This window comes from Phymastichus coffea, unplaced genomic scaffold (genome assembly GCF_024137745.1).
Source record: "Phymastichus coffea isolate CEN01 unplaced genomic scaffold, Cenicafe_Pcof_1.1 PCOF00016, whole genome shotgun sequence".
In the NCBI taxonomy this organism is placed as follows: Eukaryota; Metazoa; Arthropoda; class Insecta; order Hymenoptera; family Eulophidae; genus Phymastichus; species Phymastichus coffea.
In genome coordinates this window covers 4,215,196-4,229,472 of record NW_026706827.1, presented here as the reverse complement: position 1 = coordinate 4,229,472, position 14,277 = coordinate 4,215,196, and the positions used below count along the sequence as shown (strand labels likewise).

Genomic DNA, 14,277 nt, shown 5'->3' with positions numbered 1-14,277 from the left:
GAATTTAAACAACAGTCTTAACAGTTGAAGCAAGATGTTGTTCATTCAAGACCCAAAAAAGCACGTCAAAGTGGAAGCAATATCTAATCAATGCTGATTGCTTTTTTTATTATGAAGGTATTGAACACTACGAATATGCTCCTAGAGGTCAAAAAATGAATAAACAATTCTATCATGGTGTTCTAAAATGATTACGTGACGCAATTAGAAAAAAACAGCCTCAACTTTATTTAAGCAATGTGTGACTTCTTCACCACGACAATGCACCAGGTACAGCTTCGGTAGCCTGTGTACAATTCTGACACAGCTGCCTGTGACTTTTTGCTAGTTCTAAAATTGAAAATACCTCTCAAAGGACATGGGTTCGACGTAGAGACGATTAAAGCATATGTAACGAGTGAACTAATGGCTATTCCGAAAACTGATGTCTAGGATTGCTTCAAGAAGTGGAAAAGCTATTAGGAATGCGTTATTAGATAAAAAGAAATATTTTGAAGGATGTCGCTCTCCTAAAAACGAAGATTAATACCAGCGTGGAGATATGAGATTATTCCGGATACTTTTCGGACACATCTTATGAGGTCAAATATTATTTGGAGAAGTTACAGTTAATCTTACTGCTTTTATTTGAGACTTCAAAAATCTAGTGAAAAATTTTTACGCTTTTACTACATTAGGTTTTTCAAAATGAATTTATTTCATATAATGAGAGGTTCTTATTTTATATTGATATAATAAACATATAAATATTAAAATAAAAATAATAAATAATAAACATATAAATAACATTCACGTATCAGTTTGAATTTAATTGCCGAATGGGCAATAAGAATGGGCTGTATCATGTCGGGTTCCCATAAGGGGATTCATCAAATTGCTGCTTATTGACAGAAATCATTAGGTAAAACATCTTTATATTGATCTAGCCGTTTAGAAATATGATACTTCAAACTAAATACTAAAAACTTAGTAACAAAAAGTTTCTATATTACATTTTGCCCCTGAAATTCGTTAATTTGGCTTATTTTTCGAAGATATTTTTTTATTATTTTGGTGCTTAGTAATTTTCTTTTCAGATATTTATTCAGTAAGTGTTGTTATTCAATTTAATAATTGATTAAAAAAAGCTGTCATATATTATTAAAATTATTATGGAATATATGAAGCTGCGGACCTAACCTCCTATCTAACCAATGTACGAGGTGTATTAAAAAAATAACGAGAATTTTCGTTTTATGAAAAAAACATTTATTTATTCATCTACATTAATGTTGTCGCCTTCAAAGTAGTCCCCTTCGGATACAATACACTTATGCCAACGCTTTTTCCAATCCTCGAAACACTTTTGAAACTCGATCTTTGTAATAGCTTTTAGCTCTTTCAGCGATTCGCTTTTAATGTCATCTATGCTTGTAAAACGACGGCCTTTTAATGTCCTCTTTATTTTTGGAAATAGAAAAAAGTCACATGGAGCCATATCTGGCGAATATGGAGGCTGAGGCATCGTTACAGTTTCGTTTTTGGCCAAAAATTCACGAACAAGCAATGAAGTGTGAGCAGGCGCATTATCGTGGTGCAAAAGCCATGAATTGTTTTGCCACAAATCCGGGCGTTTTTTTCGGATTGCTTCACGCAAACGACGTTGAACTTGTAGGTAGTACTGCTTATTGATTGTTTGACCTTGTGGCAAGAATTCATAATGCACTATGCCATTAAAATCGAAGAACGCAGTGAGCATAACCTTCACATTCGACCGTACTTGTCGAGCCTTTTTCGGTCTTGGCGATCCAGAATGCCTCCACTGGGACGATTGAGCCTTAGTTTCGACATCATATCCGTAAACCCATGTTTCGTCACCTGTTATAACACGTTTTAGTAGTTCTGCATCGTTATTGACTTCATTTAGCGACTCCTGAGCAACTTCCATTCGCCGCTGTTTTTGTTCGAAATTCAACAATTTTGGAACGAATTTTGCTGCCACACGTTTCATACCCAAAACATTCGAAAAAATTTGATGGCATGAGCTAACTGATATGCCAACATCATCAGCGACTTCTCTGATTGTGATTCGGCGATCGTTCATAACCATTTCTTTCACTTTTTTCACGTTTTCATCGGTTGTTGATGTGCTTGGGCGTTCGGGTCGTTCGTCATCTTCAACGTTTTCGTGGCCATCTTGGAAACGCTTATACCACTCATAAATCCTTGCTTTACTCATAGCAGACTCACTATATGCCTTTGTTAACATTTGACAAACTTTACTACACTTTATTTCATTTTTTACGCAAAATTTAATACAAATTCTTTGATCCATTTTTTTTCACAAACGAAAATCGCCAAGCTCGAAAAACACGTCTAACGTTAGCGGCTGCCACTTAAAAAGTAAGCAATGAATATTGCTGAAAATTTTATCGTACTTCAGGGGCATGTGTACCAACATAATAAAAAAAAATTTTATACAAGCGGACTCTCCAAACCCGCGAAATTTAAAAATTCTCGTTACTTTTTGAACACACCTCGTATAACAGCTGAACTTTGATAAATCATATTTCTATAATTAGGTCTATAAATTCATTTTTTTTAATGTTATTTGTAATCTAGTACCATATTATACTATACGCATAGGGATCATAGTATAATTCTATTATTGATCAAAATTTATTGGAGCTATCTTTACGTAATATTAATTTAATTTTATTAATTTAATCTTTGTATCGGCGCTGTTGTTTTTTAGATAGGCTTTTAAGCAATTACACCACAAAATGATTTAATTTTTCATTCTTATTTTGCGTGTTAAATCGAATTAATTTTTTTCCAAAGATATATTTTGATTGCTAAAATTAGACTCAAATATTTCTAAATAAATAATATGTGATTTATAACGTGCACGTTTATAACTTTGTAATTTTAGCTTTATAAGAATGACCTTTTAATTCCTGACTATCAAAGCAAGTTGTAGCTAAGTGTTAAGATGTACAAATTCTTATCAAATATATCTTTTAATATATACAGGTTGAGGAAAAAGTATGGATTCCCCGGAAAATTCGGGAAACCGCATGAGGTTAGTCATGAAATAAAGGTCATACCCTATGTAACTTTCAACGAGGAACCCAAGGTGACCTCTGATTTGACCTTGTACCTCTTTTTCAAGGTTATTTCAAGGTCACCCTTATTTTTTCATATGGGATCCCCTATTTTTTATACTAGGATCAAAAAGAGCGATAAATTTTACGGGTGGGAACGATTCACGTCCGAAATTATCGTAACTCCTAATCTTCCTTTTAACGCTATCCAGGAAAAACGACGTAGACGTAGAAGGAATCTGTTCCCTTCGGGGTGCTTTTTTATAGTGAGTTTCCCTTGCCTCTCATTTCGAGGTGCTTTTTAATAGTGAGTTCCCCTTGTCTCTTACTTCGGGGTGCTTTTTAATAGTGAGTTCCCCTTGCCTCTTAATTCGGAGTGCTTTTTAATATTGAGTTCCCCTTGCCTTTCACGTAAATAAATTTACAACTGATGTTCAAATTGTTCTCCATTCACTTTTTGACAGTAACCAATCCTATTGTAGAATGATCGAGTTGCATTTTGGATCATCTGCCGTAGAATGGCATTAATTTCTTGAACTATTCTACGTCTTAATTCTTCAAGATTTTGTGGATAACTTCTGTATACCCGATCTTTTAAATACCCCTACAAAAAATAGTCCAAAGGGCTTAAATCTGGAGATCTTGGAGCCCACTCTACTGTACCTCTTCTACCTATCCATCTATTAACCCTTTGTTGCACTGTTGTAACGTGGGTTACCACCAACTTGACTTCACATTTTCGCTATTTAATCAATTGTTAACGTATTTACATCCAGTTTTTTTTGTTAATATACTAATTTATTAGTAAGAGAATATAGGAAAATGGTTTATTTGGCAAAATTGTTTATTATAATTGTTATATAAATAAACAAACATGAAAAAATGTCATTTTTTCGGAGAAATTCATTATTGAAAAACATAATCAGTGTATTAACTTAAAAATCTGTACTCGGGAGTTTTCGAGGTCGCTGATTACGAATTTGAAGTCCAAATCCCAAAATTTTCAATTTAAAATGGCGTATTCAAGATGACGGTTCCAAAATTTTGAAAAAAAAAGATATATCAGCTTAAAAATCTCTACTCGGGGGTTTTGGGGTCGCTGATTACAAAAATAAAGTTGGAATTCCAAAGTTTTCAATTTAAAATGGCGTATTCAAGATGACGGTTCCAAAATTTTGAAAAAAAGAGATATATCAGCTTAAAAATCTCTACTCGGGGGTTTTGGGGTCGCTGATTACAAAAATAAAGTTGGAATTCCAAAGTTTTCAATTCAAAATGGCGTATTTAAGATGGCGGTTCCAAAATTTTGAAAAAAAGAGATATATCAGCTTAAAAATCTCTACTCGTGGGTTTTGGGGTCGCTGATTACAAAAATAAAGTTGGAATTCCAAAGTTTTCAATTCAAAATGGCGTATTTAAGATGGCGGCAGAAATTTAAAAAAAATAAATGTATCAACTTGAAAATCTCTACTTGGGGGTTTTTAAGATTGCCGATCATAAATCTAACATCAAAATTGTCAAATTTTCAATTCAAAATCGCGGATCTAAGATGATAGTATCAAAATTTTAAAAACAGCTCATAAATCATTACTTGTTGTTGAATCCAATTTGAAATCACTTTATAAAAATCGAGGTAAAAATTATATGTAGTTTAGGTTTACATCTAAATCGTTGAAATCGTAGATGAGGTGATATATTTAGAGGTAATTTTTTGTTTTTATCATAACTCTTTTTTATTATGAATAGGAAATAAACATAATAACTTTTTTTTACAATCCTGAAATATTTTCAAAAATTCTGACTTTTCATTGCAAATGCTATTGATCAAAACTAATACCAATTTTATATTTTTACATGACTTTGTGAGCTTATATTTTTTTTATAAAAGTTACTTTTTGCACATTGAAAGTATTCAAAGTTACAAAAAGTTATAAATATGGGGAGAAAAAAAAATGTTGTTACAACCGAAATTTCTAGCGATTCTGAATCGGTTGATGGGCTTCAATATTCTGACAACGAAGAAGACGTTGTGAACTCAAGATCACTTTTAAACGAAAATGTTTCTACTGTAAATAATAACGATGACGAAGAAGAATCAATGGACGCAGAAGACATTGATGATTTAAATCAATCTGATATTTGAGAGTCTGTTAGTTGGCCAAGATCGGATTTTATGTTTTCTAAAAGCTTTGGTCCAAACATTCCAGATACAGCGAAATCACCATTAGACATATTCTCTTGTTTATTTTCTTCTGATCTATTGGATCATATTGTACATCAAATTAATCTGTACATTTTTCAAAAAAAGGGTAAGCAAGATCCCATCACAAAAAAAGAATTAAAAATATTTTTAGGTATTAACATTCTGATGGGTATAAAAAAATTGCCATCTTACCGAGATTATTGGAGTGAAAACCCTCAGCTACGTGATTCTTACATATCATCTCTCATAACTGTTAATCGTTTTAGTTTTTTTCTGTCTCATATGCATGTCAAGGACAACTCTAAAGAACCAAAAAAAGGTGATCCAAATTACGATAAACTGTATAAGGTAAGACCACTTTTAGACGAGCTTTCTCGAACCTTCAAAGAAAGTTTCAATCCTGGTAAACACCAATCTGTAGATGAGTCTATGATAAAATTCAAGGGAAAAGTACTATGAAACAATACATGCCAGCTAAACCTATCAAGCGCGGATATAAGTGCTGGACTCGCGCAGATGAGTCTGGTTACGTATGCCAGTTTCAAATCTACACTGGAAAAGTAGACAACACTGAAAAACAATTGGGAACAAGAGTTGTAAAAGACCTTACACGAGAACTTGTTGATGGCAATCATCACGTATATTTCGATAATTTTTTTACTGGGGTGGAACTTCTTTCATCACTGAAAGAAGATAAAATAAACGCATGTGGCACGGTTCGGCAGAATCGTTCTGGTCTACCAACGAATATCAATGATAAAAAATACAAAAAAAAAAATGGACCAGTTTATTTTCTATCCAACTTTTACGATGCATCTGAAGTTACTACCGTAAATCGTAGACAAAAAGATGGCTCTCTAAAATGCGTCAATTGTCCTGTTGTTTCTTCAGATTATAATAAGCACATGGGTTATGTAGATTATGCTGATCGACTTATTTCAGTTTATAAAATTGATCGTAAATCTAAAAAGTGGTGGTTTAGAATATTTTGGCATTTTCTCGATCTAACAATAAGTAATGCATATATTTTATACAGAGAAAAACATATAAAACCAACGTTGAATTTGAAAAAATTTCGATTAAATTTAGTAGAACAAATGGTAGGACACAAAACTGCCAAAGGTCGAAAGCGCAAATCTGACCATTCGGAAGATTTTCGTTACCAGAAACCACAAGTTTCTTTAGAGAAAAGACGCAATCAAGCAGCTCATATGCCTGTTTCTATTCAAAGCGCAAAACAATGTGTTCATTGCAGTACAAGAAAGGATCAAAGGAGAACAAAGTGGAAATGTATGACTTGCGATGTACCATTGTGTCTTTTGCAAGATAGAAATTGTTTCCAAAATTACCACACTTAGGTAAAGAATAATGCTTACTTTTTCATAACTTCATGGGCAAAATCAAAAAAAAAAATACATAAAAAATAGTTTGAATAATTCTAAAAACTGAATAAAATACTAAAAAAATTACTAAATTACTACTAAAATACTAAAAAAAGAATAAAAAAACAAAAAAAAAAACAAGAAACAAAAAAAAAAAAAAAAAAAATGGAGCTAGTACTCTTTTACGTCCTCGTCGTTAGCTCTGGGTTACGCAAAAAAAGAGTAAATTTTCGAAAGTCCCCAATATTTTAACCATTGTTTATGTCGTAGTATTCGTCATATTAGATCTACAATGATGAACTATAAAAAAAATTTACAGATTCGTAATCAGCAACCGCAAAAACCCTTGGGTAGTGATTTTTAAGCTTGTACATCTAATTTATCGAAAATTCCCGAGCCGCCATCTTGAATCCGTCATTTTGAATCAATAATTTCTGCATTCCGACTTCATATTCGTGATCAGCGACCTCGAAAACCCCCGAGCAGGAATTTTCAAGTAAAACCACTGAACAGAAAAATATGTGCAACAAAGGGTTAAAAAATGTTTCATTGAGGTATTGTCTGATATTTATACCATAATGAGCCGGAGCACCGTCTTGCTGAAACCATGTATTTTCAAAATCATCACCTCTTAAGACCAGAATAGCTGGAACAATTTGATTTCGCAAAAGTTGTTCATAACTTACAGCGTTCAAATTTCCTTCGATAAAAAAGAGACCTATTATTGTATCGCCTACTATTCCTGCCCACACGTTTAATTTTTTAGGATATTGAGTGTGACTTTATCTCATCCAATGAGGATTTGTGTTTGACCAATATCTAAAGTTATGACGATTGACTTCGCCATTTAATTGAAATGTCGCTTCGTCTGAAAAAACAATATTTTGTTTTTTCAGACGAAGCGACATTCATGTGGATTTTCCACAAAAGACAGTAAAACATTTAAAGATTTTTCTTCATTTGTTGCTGTTCGTGGTCTTCCAGTAACAGAACGATTTTTAATTGACCCCGTTTCTTGAAAACGTCTTAAGGTTTTTAAAACTGTGGATTTAGACAAAGGAATTTCGCCTTCGCCGTTTCTAAACGTTCTATTAAAGAGATTAACAACATTAGTAATACGACCTTTGCTGATCATCCCAACCCCTCATCGTTAGAAGAAATATTCGTTCTCTTTTGGACAAACGAAACATTTTAAACGTTTGAAAAAAATAAAAATTTAATATTGTTATTGTAACTAAAAAAACTATGAAATATTTGACGAATTTGTCGAATTTGCTTTTTTTTATTGGTCAAGTATTTTTTTTTCTAGAGCCTATTTACTATGAAAACAAAAAAATATGGTTTCAACTTCCAATTAGTAGAAGTCAAGAACAAATAAGATTTTAAAATCTAAATGATAACAATTTTTTAATTATTATTTGTAAAAGCACTTCTATTTTATTTTTAAATTTTCACTTCTTTCAAATACTTTCAAAATAATTTTGCATTTCTAATAAACAATTAGCTTTATAGCCCATGAAAGAGGAGAAAACGTAAGTTTTAACGAAAAAAAAAACGTGACTTTCCAGTTTTTGACAATTTTAATGATATTTTATGCTCAAAGTTGTGACTTTCTATTTTCTAAAATGAAAGATGAAAACTGCGAAAAAAATGAGATCCAGATGAACTGTGCAGTGTGAAAAAAAAAGTGTCTTCTTTTTTCAAAATTCTAAAGAAATACGAGAAAGACAGATCTTCAAATTGCTTTTTATTCATTTTCTAGCAAAAATCAACCCTGTTTTTGTATTTTAAAAAAAATATTGTTTTTTCAGACGAAGCGACATTTCAATTAAATGGCGAAGTCAATCGTCATAACTTTAGATATTGGTCAAACACAAATCCTCATTGGATGAGAGAAAGTCACACTCAGTATCCTCAAAAAATAAACATGTGGGCATAAATGGCAGGCGATACAATAATAGGTCCCTTTTTTATCACAGGAAATTTGAACGCTGTAACTTTTGTGAAATCAGATTGTTTCAGCTATCCAGGCGTTAAGATGTGATGATTTTGAAAATACATGGTTTCAAGGAGGATTATGGATCACGCTATCTTTGAATCATTCCCACCCGTAAAATTTATCGATCTTTTTCATTGCAGTATAAAAAATAGGGGTTCCCATATGAAAAAATAAGGTTAACCTTGAAATAACCTTGAAAATGAGGTTCAAGGTTAAATCAGAGGTCACCGTTGGGTTCCTCGTTGAAAGTTACATAGGGTATGACATTTATTTTATGACTAACCTCATGCGGTTTTCCGGGGTTTCCATACTTTTTTTTTCCTCACCCTGTATATATATATATATATATATATATATATATATATATATATATGTGCAGGAAAACGGTAATCATAAAATTTTCAGAATGGTGGCGTCACTCGCTTAAGAAATTGGATAGCTGTGTATTATTTCAATGAGCATTTAATTGCAACAGCGCCGTATAGTTAGGGTCATTAGAAATTGAAGAAAGGAAATGTTCTTTAAAAATTTTCATTTGTAAGAGTTAGGTTCTCAGCTTCTAATTATTCTTAGTTAATTTACCAAGTTAACTTACTGAACTATACGAGTGAGAAATGCTATTAGTAATATAGAGATTATGATCACAGTTTCACTGTGTATGAAATGTAATAATATAGTAATAAATAACTTATATTGTGTATATAATTGTGTATAAGATAATACTCATTTTTTCATATAACATATTTAAAATTTAACATAATATATAGGTTATGAAACAACTTCAGGTTCTTCGGTGCAAGCACACCCTTACAAGATAAATACTAGTGGACAAAGTACAACACAAGGAAGTTCTCCACAGAGCAATACCAATTCTACGTCCGGTGGACCAGTTTATGCTAATACTTCTAACCCGGGTAACAGTTACGGATCTCAAGGAAATTATCCTAATTTACGTCCTCATTTACAATTTCCACCAATGGTAAATAATCAGTATCAGTCTGGAAGATCAAATATTTCGCCTCAGTATTCCACATATCCTGTAAGAACAAAAATATAAAAAATTACTTTACTTTTTATATTACATAACGCCTTTTTTCATTTTTATAGCATAAAATGAATTTTAATAGTGTATCAACAGGACTTACACAAAATTTGGTCTCACCGCAGGTGTACAGTACAGCTGGAAATATGGGACCACCTGCAATGGGACCTCCGCCAATATCTCAAAGTCACATTAATCAACTTATGCATTCGAATACAACTTCATTATCAGAAAATCCCCCTATGCCTCCACCAAATTCATCCTCTTCCAGTCCAAACTTATATGTAGAATCAGCACTGAATATAGAATCACAAAATGATATGGGTAATACAACTACTACCTTAGCAACTGTATCGGCAACTTCTAATAGTACATCTGTCACATCTGTTATTACTACCGGTCCCGATGGAACATCTTTAGATGAAGGTTCACAACAGTCGACACTTTCTAATGCTTCAGCTGGTTAGTAAATGTGATATTGTTATCAATGAATAATATAATATTAATTTAATTTCATATTCATTTCTTTCTCTCAATACTCCTATGAAAAAATATATACGTAGCTTAAAAAATGTTCTATCTTATATCTATTTTTATTTTATATGAAATAGAAAGCGTTTTACTAAATGTCCATTTCAAATAATAATATTTAATAATATCGCAACATAAATTATATAATAATGCTTTTATTGATTATATAAATAAATACCACAACAATATTTCTAACAGGTAAAAACTTGCCTGTATGTGCAATGGTACATTCTATTTATAAAAATCTATTTACAATATATAATTATTCATTACTTGTGAATTATAGTATCTTATTTATAATGCTGTAATATATATAGGAATAATTAGTTTTCTCAGTATGATTTACAAGATTTAAAAATTTAAAAATACCGTAAATTGACAATATTAATCTGACAATGTTAATTGACAATATTAAGTATATTATTTTAAAATTTTTCAACAGTTTAGCATTATTCTGTATCCCTTTTCTTATTATCTTTGGTTATATATTTTCTTGTATTCAGTGTTCTTATATTATTGTCTAATTTATTGAAAATCTTAGAGCTATAGTATCAGAATATTTTAGTTTAATTTTTTTATTGATATTTAGCAGAGTGAGTTGATTCCTTCTTTGTTTTGTTGATTACTTGAATTAAAGGAAAAATAATCATAATTTATCATCATATCTTCAAGAAGATAGTGATTGTTATGTGACGCTTCATTGTATTATTTTTTTTTCATTTTATTTTGTCAAATAATATTTCGAACCCGAGATTTCCGTTCTAACATAGTATAGTCAGCAGTATTCGTGTGCGCGACTCGATGGGAACGTGCGGCAGAGGCTGATTCACGCTGCGCCAGCATGCTGCGACGGCATGCTTCGGTCAGGGTGCTTAGCTAGGTAAGACGAGCCGATACGAGAAGCGTAAACGTTTTAAAGTATATGTGCGGGAGAGAGACGAAAAGCGAGGGACAAAAGATATAAAACGAACCGGCGTAAATAAAAAAAGGAATCCTTAGTCAGTCAGGAATCAGCGCTCGACTAAGAGCCCCTGCAAGAGTTTAAGAATATTAAAAATTATATCGAAGTCCCGAGAATCGTTATTTCTTACGATCTTTTATTCATTGGAATACTATTGGAATAATATTGGAATACCACTGGAATCCTATTGGATAAGGAAAATATATTGGACCTGCTTATTGAATTAATTCGAAACCAGTGATAAACTATTAAAACGAACCTAACAATACCAAGGACCTAGACAACAGAGTGAGTACTTTTGAGCTCTATCCCCGATAAGTTGAATTCTCTTCCTTATCGTTACTTTATTATCTCTCTCTCTCTCCGCTCTTATACTACTAAGCATAATCAAGGTTGCCTCTTGGGCGAATCCACGTGATTGTGTACCGGGACCAAGTGTTTAAGCGCCACTCGCCGCGCGAATATTTATTTAATAAACCGTAAAGCACGGAATAATATTACTAGAAGTGTCATTAGACGTATTAAAATATATATAAATATATAAACCTATATAACACGCCGGTGTAAGTTCATTTAAGAAAACCGCCGAAGCCCCTTCCCTTTTGCTTACTCAATTACTCCTGCTGTCCCCTCGCGAGCTCGAAGTTCGGATATTATCAGAAAAGACGCTATCCATTCGGTGACACGGTCGGGGTACCGTATCGAAGGTCTAGTCCGCCGAGTCAGGACCACTCGGAGCTAAAAACGGTCTAGCACGTGCCCATTTTGAAAGGATATCAAAATTAGCACGTAACAAATGGTAGCAGAGCGTGGTTAGTGCCTTCGATTAAATGCCGTAAAATCATTGTGTCTACTTTTAATTCTATTGATTTTCTTTATATATATATATATATATATATAAATTAACGCATTGGCTCTGGAATATCTTTTTGGAGCGGCACGCGGAGTTGAAACCCGAAGCGTTTCTTCCGGCGTATAATTGAGGAAGAAATTTTCGCTCTTTCTCACGTGTTTGATTTTGCTGAAACCAACGGGAAATTTGAACGCGCTCGAATTTCTTTTGCTGACTGAATTTATTTTTTTTTTATTGTTTTTTTTTCTTTTTATCTATTTTTCTTGTTCGAGTAATTCCTCGTTTTTTTTTTTTTTTTTTTTTTTTTTTAGTTTGCAAATATTAACGAAATTTAGCTAGAGGTTTTGCGGTCACCTGCCTATTGTTCAATTTTAATTGAAACAATTACTTTCGCTAAGTACTTTTGTTTTAATACTTTTATGAAGGTGAAGTTTTTTTTTTCCTTCTATCTATTTTTCTTTTTTTTTGCTGATAAGTAGTTTGTAATGATTAATTTCACCTTTTTCTTATTTCTTTTAAATAATAAGGATCAGCGAAAAATTTAGATGGGATCAGTAGCACGCCAACAGTCTCAACTAATGGGGAGCGACCGATCGAAATCTATTTGCAAGTTTAGACCGTTTTATTGTCTTACGCCTTACTAGGAAATTTGAATTATTCTCTCCTGTTAGGGAGGTCAGATCCAGAATAACGATTCAAATTTGAGTTTACTTTTACCTGGTGTAGATCCTATTTGAGTATTATTATCATTATTAATCGAATTTTGCTTTTCCTTAGTTATAATAATAATTACTATTTACTCTTATCCTATATAATCATTTTGGTCGCGATTTAGTGACCGCGTGTTATATTATTTTTTTTTATTTTATTTTATCTCCCCTCTATTTCTGTTTGTTCCCATTCGCGTATTTTTGTATCTTACCATCTGCCCCCAAGAAACGACAGAAAATGGCGACTGAACAAGCGACCTTAAATCTTCTTACTAGTATGTCAGCGAGTTTCACTTTGCAAAGTATTGTGCAAGGAATCACGGAATTTGACGGAAAGAATGTTCCTCTAAAAGACTTTATTCAGGACATCCGTAATGGAAAGGCACTTATAGCTGATACACAAGAAGCAAATTTTATTCGCTTGATCATAGCGAAATTAAAGGGACCAGCGAGAGATTGCATCTACGGTAAAACCGTAAATACTACCGAGGGACTAGTTAAAATACTTAAGGAGCGATTTGCCCCGTGTAAGGACTTCTCTTATTATGATTCAAAGATCCATAATTTGCGAATGAAAAATGGGGACACGGTCGGAGACTTTCACGACCGTATCAATATTCTATTAAACTGCGCGCAGAGCGCCCTGAAAGAAGAACTTGGAACTGATTATAGTGATGTCATGATGACCCCGATAAAGAATTCCACACTTAAAACCTTCATTGACGGGCTGCCGAAAGAGATCGGGGACTTAGTCGATATTAAGCAGCCGAAATCTCTTGAGGAGGCTTACAAGGAAGCCCTTCGCATAGAGACTAGAAATAAGAACAAGCCAAAAAATGAGGACCTTAGTATGAGTAAGTGGCTGTCGATTAACCGTGGATTTAATGTTGGGTATATTCAGGACCAGCAAGTTGAAGCTGAGGAACCATACTATGAAGAATGGGAAGAGGTACCCGCGGAAGTGCAACAATTTATTATCCAACGACAGAACGGACGATTTTATCAGAATAATCAACGACAACAATACCAGAATCAGAACCAGGAAAGCCAGGCTCGACAACAGGAAAATCAGACCCAGGGGCAGAGGCAGTTTATGTTTAGAAATTGGAGGGGACGCCAGCGGAATAGAAATTTTCAAGATAACGGCAGTCACCCAGGACGATTGTACAATCCTGATACGGACATGTATCAAAACCCTACGGGACGAAGATACGGGGCAATTGCCTACGATCAACAACAGAGATTCAATGAGTTGAGACCGAACCCACCGTATCAACACTTTGGAGGAAATCCTGGTAATTTAAACTCCGATGGGGCTCGCCCTGGAGTGACCGCGGCGGGCCCATCTCAGACATCCCCGGCTCAGAATTATCGGCAGCAACAGGCGAAAACTCTGATAACGGAAATTCGACAGACGCCGGAAGCGGAGAAGCCGGGAGTACCGCCAGCGAAAGTGATGATGATACTGAAAAATTCGGAGACGTTGCTTCCGAGTCAGTCGTCGCAGTTGCCG

General features: G+C 33.5%; 1 protein-coding gene across 6 annotated transcripts in view; it reads left to right on the top strand.

Moving 5' to 3' along the window:
- The window catches only part of LOC131675125 (trithorax group protein osa), a 1,031,961-nt gene that overhangs the window by 385,713 nt on the left and 631,971 nt on the right, over nucleotides 1–14,277 (top strand). For 4 of the 6 annotated variants that reach the window (XM_058953974.1, XM_058953973.1, XM_058953977.1 and 1 more), the window contains 2 exons: nucleotides 9,435–9,706; nucleotides 9,775–10,171. In XM_058953974.1, coding sequence (XP_058809957.1) covers nucleotides 9,435–9,706; nucleotides 9,775–10,171 — 669 coding nt within the window. The remainder of the gene's footprint in view (nucleotides 1–9,434; nucleotides 9,707–9,774; nucleotides 10,172–14,277) is intronic. The other 2 variants (XM_058953975.1, XM_058953976.1) reach the window with 2 other exon arrangements.